This window comes from Rhagoletis zephyria, unplaced genomic scaffold (genome assembly GCF_001687245.7).
Source record: "Rhagoletis zephyria isolate East Lansing unplaced genomic scaffold, Rhagoletis_zephyria_1.1 Rzeph_scaffold_01348, whole genome shotgun sequence".
Classification (NCBI taxonomy): domain Eukaryota; kingdom Metazoa; phylum Arthropoda; class Insecta; order Diptera; family Tephritidae; genus Rhagoletis; species Rhagoletis zephyria.
The window spans coordinates 75,444-86,851 of record NW_016158432.1 but is presented as its reverse complement, the minus strand read 5'-3'; the positions used below and the strand labels follow the sequence as shown (position 1 = coordinate 86,851).

The following is an 11,408-nucleotide window of genomic DNA, read 5'->3' as shown; positions in this document are numbered from 1 at the left end:
CATATATGTAAATCGGTAACCATTCTACCAATTTGTACCAAACTCGGTGTGGTTATTGTGCTTGCCACATATAAGCAAAACGTTGAAAATTATTGAAATCGGACTAAAATTACGGCCGCTTTTCATATAACGGTAAATTTCAGAAATGCTTGAAACTTCCATATTTCGAAATTTAAAAACGGTAATTTACTCCAAATTGATACACCCCGGCTTACCATGTAGCGGTTGCTTTCGGAAAGGTGAAAAAATATATATTTAATACTTGCGCCGGGTATTTAATGTTCGGCTCCGCCCGAACTTAGACTTTCTTACTTGTTAATATTTCGAATACCGAAAAAATTAACTGAACTCTCAAGAAAAACGAAAAATTCACATAAAACGACGGACGAGAAATGGAAAAGAAATTTTCTTCTACTAAAATTTCTTAAATCAGTTTGCAGCTCTCAAGAAAAAAATGCTCGTATATTTATTTCCTCATAGAAATTTACAGCAAAAGCAAAGCGCTTTTTCAGGCAACAAATTATAATAAATGTTTCTTATAATTTCCTTGAGCTGGATTCTTAGCTTTAAGATACAGTTTGTATTTGAGGTTATTAGTTTTAGGGGGGGTTTGAACCCCAAAACCCACCCCTTGTGTGCGCTAATGCGTATATACATACATATCGTCGTTTAAAGTACAAAACCGCGTATCGTCGCTCTACAATACCGCGTAACTGACATTTTGTGCCAAAAATTGTATTTGCTCACATAAGCTCTGGGCTCTATCCTTATCCATTAGTCCTGCAATATACTAGCCAGAAATGCGATTGCTTTATAAAAAAGAGAACCATTTTGAAATATGAGTGTTTTTACTCTCTAGAAAATAATTCATGCAACCTCACCTACGCGGTTTTGCATTTTCTTGATACGCGGTTTTGTACTTTAAACGACGATATGTAGATTTGTTTGCAATACGGACGCTTTTTAGTTTTTTTTTGGTTTCGCTAACACTATATTTACTCTTTTTAGAAAAGATTTACTGCAAAACTGCATACGTACTCAATTTTTTTCCAAAACGAGTAATTACACACATTTTATGAAATTTTGCAAAAAGTTTGGAGTTTTTTGGAGTTTTTGTTGTAGTATTAGCAATAATTTTATATAGCATTATTTCCAAGAGGCTTCGAGGAGCCCTTTAGTCGGAGGAGATAGAGATGCAGGTCACTTTGGTCTTTGCTTTCTCAAGTTAGAAAGGTGAGAGTTGTCCCATTATTTTTTTGTACCAGCTTCCAATTCAAATTTCACGGATCGAATCGGAATTAAAATATCGACAAAAAATCTAATCGGAAGGGCTCGATTAATCGATATTCGATTTAATCGATTTAAAGACGGCATCTATGTAGTATTTATGAACCCTCAGGCGCGTACCTGTTGAGGAACTTGTGTTTTTTTAGCATTTGCCTTAAGATAAAAAACAAGATTTTAACCAAATAAGCTAAAGAGAAATAAGGTAAATTAACCAGATACTTCAACTGCTAGAGTAAACGCTTCGTAAAGATTAACCGTTTTTTTCATAGCAAAATCTGCCAAAAAAGAAATGGTTTTCTGCATTGACTTAAATTAAAAAAAAAATAAAATTTAAGGATGGATCAGTGCACCAAAACCAGGACGTCTGGCAGCCCTAAGCTACAGCCAAAATAATTATGTAAGCGTGTTTTCAAATGTTAAGTTTGAATTACAAGGAGCAAGCAATTGTCCGACAATGCATATGATTTAAACTACTTTAAAATGCATTGGGCTCATATAAATTAAAAGCAGTGGCCGAAATGCTGCATTTGTTTCAAAGTAATTTATTTATAGCTCCTTTTTCAATTGGATAATTTTTGAGATTGTATGCTTTATTCCGACAGAGGATGTTTATATTTACATAACAAAAATAAATGTATATATAAATATAAGGAGCAATATGTGAAGTATCAGCTAAGAAAACTCTTTGTTGCATGGGCAGCAGGTGATACATTTTTTTTTTTTAATTTACTCAATTTTCTTACTTCGCGACGTTAGGCTGATAAAAGGGTTGATTGCCGCTCCTGCATCAGTGGCCTATTGTTGGAAATTGCCCTTAAGGAAAACTCACTTTTAAGGCATGCACTTAGTTATCAGTTGCTGTCCGTTTCTTCTTCGCGTCCTTCACATTTTTGATGTTGATTAATTGTGTTGTCGCGAAACAACTCGCACTGCGCCGGCCTTTTGGTTTTTCTATGAGCGGCGGTGAGTGCGTCAGAGGCACAAATCGCCACACCTTTCTCGTAAAAATGCACAACTGTGACCCTCACTTGCAAAGTTAAATTAAAAAATTTCACTGAAGTCAAGTAGTCAACAGTATTTTATTTAAGTTTGATTGACTGCGAAAACATTTGGCACTGCTGTTTGAAATATAGATGAACAAGACAATTCAGCGTGCGGCTTAAGCCTCAAGGCACTTGCAGGAAGTTCATAGCTTTAGCTGTCACTTTGATTTTATGGTCTTAAAATGTGGTTTAGCGATAAAGAAAGTTACTTGCCACAAGTAAAATTTCTGCGAAATATCAGTATATTTATCTATTTTTCAAATGCGTTTTTTGAATATAAAATAACTTTAAAAAGTTTCATCAAATCATTTTCAATCCAAGTAACTAAAGTGTAATCTAAAGTTTGCATGGTTTTTCTATTGCTCTTAATTAGAGCCCTCAAAATATGAAATATGTATTTATGTAAATTTAAATTATTCAAAATATGTATATACATACATAAATATGTATGCACTATTTACATATGTACATATTCACAAACTTGATTTTTTCTGCATTTTTTTAGCAAATGGTTCCTACCAACCTGGCATGGAACCGAAACGGCAGCGCACCGCCTACACACGCCATCAGATACTCGAACTGGAAAAGGAATTCCATTACAATCGTTATCTCACTCGTCGCAGACGCATCGAAATCGCACATACGCTGGTGTTGTCGGAACGGCAAATAAAAATCTGGTTCCAGAATCGACGTATGAAGTGGAAAAAAGATAATAAATTGCCAAATACTAAGAATGTGAGGAAGAAAACGGTAGACGCAAATGGAAATCCAACACCAGTAGCGCCGAAGAAATCAAAAAGGGTTAGTGCTAAGAAACAGGCGCAGCAACTGCAACAGACAACCCAGCAACAGTCGCAACAGCAACAACAAAAACCAGTGATAAATGAGGTAAAAGGAAATGTATTTGTTTGCATATACATATGTCCATACATTAAGGGTGTTCTCACTTTTAACATTCAAAAAAAAAAAAAATAAAAAAATTGTGAAGAGCAAAGCGTACATACACGTTTGTAATTGAAGGTTTGCTCGAGGCAAGGCGAATTTATACAAGGTGGTGTTGATGGCGAGTTAAATTTTCGCCGTGGTACTACTGAATGTCAAAATGATGTGTTTGTTGTAAACAACGCGAATTCATTTTACAACAAACACATAATTTTGACATTAAGACGTACCTCGGCGAAAATCTAAATTCGCCATCAACACCACCTTGTATAAATTCGCCTTGGCTCGAGGCTAGTTCTTCGCTTTGCTCGCCGCATCATTATGTTTTTACCTTAAAGGAGGATCGCGGCGAATTCAACATCGATAACAAAAATTTTTTTTCCAAAATATTCTCGAACAATATACAACGGATACATTTCATCTCTCGTTTAGATTCTGGCATAGTCAATAATCATATGTTTGTCAATGTTTATGGCGAATAACCAAAACTTAAAAAAACAAAACGGCTAAGCTTTTTACGCCAGACTTTTAAATCGGAAACCGACAAAAGAGAAAAGAACGAGTCTGGAAAATGACAAACAACCAAGCAAGCAAGAAGCATAAAAAGTATTCCACCGAGGAATGCAAGGCGAATTTATACAAGGTGGTGTTACTGGCGAATTCAAATTTTCGCCGTGGTCCTTCTGAATGTCAAAATGATGTGTTTGTTGTAATATGAATTCGCCTTGTTTACAACAAACACATCATTTTGACATTCAGAAGGACTGCGACGAAAACCTAAATTCGCCAGTAACACTACCTTGTATAAATTCGCCTTGGAGGAATGCCTGGTCTGAGCCACTTCTGGCCAAATGATCAGATGTCTCATTACCAGGTACTCCTGAGTGACCTGGCATCCAGAGTAAAGCAAACTCATTATGTTTACCACCATAATTTAGCGGAGACTTGCATTGCCGAACTAGTTTGGAAGTAGTTAGAGGGCTGGCCAATGACCCAGATCATGACCCAGTCAGTTTTGGAGCCATCAGTGAAGATTTGACAATGTGTGAGGTCAGTCTCAGTCTCAGGGAACTCAACATTATAGAATCTCTTCACCAAAGGTAATGGTGGCGTACTAGCCTGTAGCATTGAAAATACACAAGTGCTTAAATCTCTGCCGCCTGCAATTTCCGCCGCGCCCACTCAGTGTTATACGAACATCCATTTCCTTTTAGTCTGCAGGTGGCAAGTCGAGTCTCCCTTGTACCCCTGGGGGTACACCTGGACCGCTTTGGGAATCACTGGTGTAGACGATAGCTCGAGCAAAAATTGAGATATCGCAACGAAATTTTGTATGTAGGTTGCTCTTTATCCAAGGTAGGTTGGTATTGAAAATACTGTATCGCACGGCCACTTCACCAATCGTTACCAAACTTGGTACGAGCCTTGCCTAGGGTATAGCTAAGAAATCTGTTGAAAATCTTTGAAATCGGACAATAACCACACCCAGTTCCCATATAACGGTAATTTACAGAAACACGAAAACTGGTAAATCAGTAACTACTGAAGCTAGCTCACTTAAAACCGATTATTGTATCAACGATTTGGCATAAAATTAGATCATTATACATTTTTGGAAAATGGATGTGGTGCCGCCCACTTATGACCACAAAAGTGGATCTCGGTAACCGATTTATAAATTTCTACCAAACTCGCTGCACTTAATAACCTCGGTACAAGAAAGAAATTATTCAAATCGGACTAAGATTGCACCCGTTTTCCGTATAACTGTAAATTTAAGATATACGAAAACTCCGAGAAAAACACCCCTGCTTATCATGCAAATGTAGTTTAGAGAAACTTGAAACGAAGATATTTGATACCTGGACGGGTCAAGATTTATATACATACTAGAGTGCCTGTTAATGTCGAAATTCGACAGTTTTTTTAGTTTTAGAAGCCTTGGAGAGGTTTTCAAACTTAACACGTAGCAAAACTTATACGGTACAAATTAACTAATCGGAAAATCTTCTGCTAAAACGTAACTAACTTTTTTTTATCTGAGAAGGTCTTTGGAGGACTTCGGCAGGACTTGGAATTGACCCGATACATTCAAGTTTATCGATAAATTTCAATGATTTGAACACTAAAATTCGATAACTTAACAAAATTTGTTAACTCGACCAATATCGATAACTGTGAAATTCGATGGCTCGATAAATTTCGATAACTCAAAAATGTACAAACTTTGGATACCTTTAAAAACTTTTGACATCTCCACATTTTTTGAAAACTATCTAAACATTTGGATAACTCGTTACACTCTGTTAAGACGATTAAATTCGATAAGCAGTGATAAATCGATAAGCTTATATAACATTGAAATTTCGATAAATCGATATATTTTGAAAATTCCATAAACTTCGATTCGTTGAACCAACCAATTTCAGTAGATCAATAATTATCGATAACTCTGTAAGTTGAAAGAACTCCATGCATTACGACACTTCGAAAATTTCGTTAAGTCTATAAATAATGATAATTCAATAAATATCGATAACTTGATACATTTCTTTAACTTGACAAATTTCGTTAATCCCACACGTTTTTATAGCTCGATAACTATCCGTAAATTTGGACAACTAAGTTTCTGTGTTTATAAATTACCACAACTCAGTAAACATTGATCAGTTTGAATAATTCGATGCGTTGCGATAACTTAATAAGCATAGATAAATTTCGATAATTATAAAGTTCGATGATTCGATAAATTTCGGTAACTTTTATGGCTGATTTTATTTCGATTCCTATTGGAAAATTTCACTTCAGTTACCCTAATTCTTATGTATGTATGTCTCATTGTCTCCATTTTCGTCTTTATCTCCATTTTCGTCTTTATCTTCACGTTTTCCTTCTTTTTTGTCTTCATCTTCATATTTATCTTTATTTCAAAGTTTAATTTCAAATACGAAGTAAAACAAAATGCGAAACAGCTTAAATTGAACAGGTTGCAAAAACAACCATACACAAATATGGAAATCTTTAAACGACGATTTTCAACCAATTTCGAAACTCTAAAAACTCTCCTCATCTACATAAAATTACCTTTCTAACGGTGTTTTTGTTTTGAAATCGGTAAATTTACCTTGGTCTTCATATTTGTTTTTATCTTTCACATCTTTGCTTTTATCCTTTTATTTATCTATTCACGTAGATGAGATGAGGTGCGATGACGTGATAAGATGTGACGTGATTTTATATGTTGTGATAGGATATGATGTGATAGGATGTCATTTCACATGCTGTCATATCCTGTGATGTCATGTCATATGATGTCATACCATATGATGTCATATCATGCGATGTCACGTCATGTAATGCCATGTCATGTCATACGATGTCATATAATGTGATGTCATATCATATGGTGTCATATCACGTGATATCGTGTGATTTGATATCATATTATGTGATGTAATATCATGTGATATAATGTGATGTGATGTCATGTAGTGTAATAACAATATCTATACGCATATAGAAAAATATAACGAGTGCAAAATCGATTGATTCATCGATAAATATCACAATCATCAGTATCGATTATTATACATATCAATATCAATTACTAAATCGATAACAAAATCATTTTTTTAATAGATTATTATGCCGATAACAATATCCATTATTGTATCGATAATAATATCGATTATTATATCGATAACAATATCGATTACAATAGCGGTTATTTAATCAATAACAGTATCGATAACAATATCGATTATTTTATCGAAAACAATATCGAGTTTCATATCGTTAAAAATATCCTCATTCTTTTCTTCATATTTATCTTTATTTTTGCATATTCCTCTTCACCTTTACCTTGAAGTGTTTAAATTTACTTTAACCTTCGTTTTTGCCTGTACCTCTAGGCATCTTTGTTTTTGTTTTTATTCTCAAACCGCTAAACCGCTGAGAACCATTTCCATGTGCTTTATTCCCCTTGAATTCGACAATTTACTCCCAACCAACCAACTGCCGCGAAAGTAGTTTCATTTCATAAATTCAAGAAATGTTCTTACCCTTTCAGTTACCCTAATTCTTATGTATCTGTCATTGTCCCTATTTTCGTCTTTATCTTCACTTTTGCCTTTTTTTTACTTCATCGTTATCATTTATTTCTTCATCTTCATAATAATAATAATAATATATTGACGCTTACACATAAGTTAGTGTTTGGCCGAGCTTCTCCTCCGACTTGTGGCGTGCGCCTTGATGTTGTCACACAAAGGGGAGGGACCTACAGTTTTACGCCGACTCCGAACGGCGATTGTATTTTTATGAGAAGCTGTTTTTCATGGCAGAAAAACACTCGGAGGTTTGCCATTACCTGCCCAGGGACGACCGCTGTTAATATCTTATCATATTTATCTTTATTTCAAAGCTTAATTTCAAATGTGAAGTGAAACAACATGCGAAACATGTCAAATTGAACATGTTGCAGCAACATCTATACACAAATACGAAAATGTTTAAACGATGATTTTGGCCGTAACCAATTGTGAAACCATTAAACCCTGCTTATCTACGGAAAAATGCCTTTCCAACGGTGTTCTTGGTTTTGAAATCGGTTCGGTAGAATCGCCAAACGAACGGAGACAAAATTTATGTTAGCGTATTAATATATACATAGATAAGAGGTTGCGCAATGCGCAGGTCCGTTATTCTTCTCGCAAAGTNAACAATATCGAGTTTCATATCGTTAAAAATATCCTCATTCTTTTCTTCATATTTATCTTTATTTTTGCATATTCCTCTTCACCTTTACCTTGAAGTGTTTAAATTTACTTTAACCTTCGTTTTTGCCTGTACCTCTAGGCATCTTTGTTTTTGTTTTTATTCTCAAACCGCTAAACCGCTGAGAACCATTTCCATGTGCTTTATTCCCCTTGAATTCGACAATTTACTCCCAACCAACCAACTGCCGCGAAAGTAGTTTCATTTCATAAATTCAAGAAATGTTCTTACCCTTTCAGTTACCCTAATTCTTATGTATCTGTCATTGTCCCTATTTTCGTCTTTATCTTCACTTTTGCCTTTTTTTTACTTCATCGTTATCATTTATTTCTTCATCTTCATAATAATAATAATAATATATTGACGCTTACACATAAGTTAGTGTTTGGCCGAGCTTCTCCTCCGACTTGTGGCGTGCGCCTTGATGTTGTCACACAAAGGGGAGGGACCTACAGTTTTACGCCGACTCCGAACGGCGATTGTATTTTTATGAGAAGCTGTTTTTCATGGCAGAAAAACACTCGGAGGTTTGCCATTACCTGCCCAGGGACGACCGCTGTTAATATCTTATCTTTATTTCAAAGCTTAATTTCAAATGTGAAGTGAAACAACATGCGAAACATGTCAAATTGAACATGTTGCAGCAACATCTATACACAAATACGAAAATGTTTAAACGATGATTTTGGCCGTAACCAATTGTGAAACCATTAAACCCTGCTTATCTACGGAAAAATGCCTTTCCAACGGTGTTCTTGGTTTTGAAATCGGTTCGGTAGAATCGCCAAACGAACGGAGACAAAATTTATGTTAACGTATTAATATATACATAGATAAGAGGTTGCGCAATGCGCAGGTCCGTTATTCTTCTCGCAAAGTTTGGGCGACAACAACAGCGAAAACAACAGTCAGCGTAAAATAACATAAAATTGCAGTGAAGAGAAGCGATTTCAAACGAATTGTAATCGATAGCTTATTCAAAAATACATTTAAAGTCAATTTTAACCAAGTTTTAACTCATGCCTTTACATCGAAAATGCCACAAAACCAGATTTTTCACAGCGACAAAGTTTTGCGAAATTTTCACTTAAACTCACTATATCTCAGATGTTTGCGTATCGATTGATCTGAAATTTGTACACAATAAACTAGATTCTATTCTAAAGAGCATGCGCTTTACTACACTTCTTAATACTTATTAAAAACAAAATGGCGGATATTTTAACTTTTTTATAAAAATTAAGGAGGTGGTTTTTACAAATGCAAAAGTTGTGTTATGAAGTTTAAAATTTTTGTTTTTTTTTAATGCATTTTTTGTGTGAAAGTTTCATGTTTAGAGAACAGGTAGTTCTAAAGTTATAACAATATTATCGTGACACCCACGAGCAGGTGCTCGCCTCTAGATGACAAATATTTTTATATAGCACTTGTACAAGTAATTTTGGAAGTAATATTAAGTGAAATGTTGAAATTCATAAATTTATCAGTGTAATATAACTTATTAAAGCTCCTTGTTATAAATTTAATAGACATACATACATACCTGCATATGTATGAATGTTGTGAAAATAGTTATTAGTATTGTTTTACAATATCCGCAATGCTTTAGATAATACATTTTTCGGTGATTTTTCACGAAAATACTTTTCATATTTTAACAAAAACCATATGCATAAAATTTTCAAACTTTTTGCAGAACTTAAAAAAAATGATACAAACTTTCATCAAAATTTTGAATAACAGCTTTTAGAAAAAATTTTGTATGCAGTATTGTAGCTCATTCAATTTCAGCGAAAAAATGCAAGCGACAAGTCGCTTCAAATTACTTTTAATTTTTGAGAATTCGTTTCTCAAGGGTGTTACATATTTTCTTCCATGAACAAAATGTAGTTTTGCATGGAAGAAAACCCTCAACACCATTGAGAAAAAAATATCAAAAATCAACGCAATTTTAACGACGTGAAACTTGCACTTTGTAGCTCTGAAATTGAATGAGCTTCAAAACTACGTACTCAATTTTTTTTCAAAAAATCTAAATCAAAAGTTTGAAAATTTGTAGAATTTTTTAAGTTTTGCAAAAAGTTTGAAAATTTAATTCGTATGGTTTTTGTTATAACATGAACTATATTTTTGTGAATAATTACCGAAAAACAATCGCTGTACGAATAACTATTTTGAATATGAATGCAGTTACATGCATACATATGTAGGTTTTTTTTTTTATATAAGGAGAAAGCATCGAAAGCCTGTACCCTGTAGTGTGGAACTTTAATCCGAAATAAAACTCTATGTATGTCCACTGTACCGTATCCCCCCGGTACCACCGTAAAGTATTTCAGTATTTCGGAGGGCGGTTGAGCCTAAGCTCGATCGTATGTTCCTGTTCTGATGCAGGTAGATATGTAAGTATATATGTCTATTAAGTTTATAACAAAGAACTTTAATAAGTTAAATAACACTGATAAATTTATGAATTTCAGCATTTCACTTAATATTACTTCCAAAATTATTTGCGCAAGTGCTACGTAAAAATATTTGTTATCTAGAGGCGAGCCTACCAATATTTTTCAGAAAGAACGTAAAAAGATTTTAATGAACGCAGTGTATATGTATGTACATATTTTGCCATCGAGCACACCTAAAATAAATATGAAAAGTTAACTCTGACCATGACCAATTTAAAAGTGAATATCAGCTGTTTATGGAAATATTTTTCGTTTGCAATACTTTGAGTAGTAGACTGCCAAATGAATGGGTTGCAAATTTCAAGCATTTCAAAACTAATTTCAATCAAACAATTTTGCAGTACAGAGTAATTGTTTTTTTTTTTTATGTAGAATAAAGGCATCCGTGTTCGAATCAAATTCGAATCGAAATTTCTTTTTGGATTACGGCATTTGGTGGCGAGTTCGCCTTTTCAGCTTAAAATATATTTAAGACAAACGGCTGTAATTTTATTTCATTCGATTCGAATCGTGTTTCATTCGATCACGTATGCCATGATTCGGGCCCAGTTTTAGTTTTCTCTTCAATGTTTTATTTGCGTAAAATACATTTTTTGTTGTATTATAAAAAAATACAATTTATTCCAAGGTGAATTCATATAAGGTGATACCAGAAGTTCAAAAACAAAACGGCCACTAACAAATTTTACGCGTAATTACAATAAGAATTTCAACAAATACATCATATTGACAATAACAATATCCAAGGCGAAAATCCAGCTACTCTGATAACACTACCTTACCTGAATTCGCCTTCATTTATTCTATATGAGTAAAAACTATCTAATATTTTTTAAAAAATCTACCAACTTCTACCAATTTTTGTATGTAAAATCTACCAATTTTAATTTTTTTT

The 11,408-nt window shown here is 34.0% G+C and overlaps 1 protein-coding gene across 1 annotated transcript in view; it reads left to right on the top strand.

The window, feature by feature from the left end:
• Window positions 1–2,840: 2,840 nt before the first annotated feature.
• LOC108363720 (homeotic protein deformed-like) overlaps window positions 2,841–11,408 on the top strand; it is an 11,965-nt gene continuing 3,397 nt past the window's right edge. Inside the window, exon 1 of the mRNA XM_017617169.1 lies at window positions 2,841–3,218. Coding sequence (XP_017472658.1) covers window positions 2,859–3,218 — 360 coding nt within the window. The 5' untranslated portion in view covers window positions 2,841–2,858. The remainder of the gene's footprint in view (window positions 3,219–11,408) is intronic.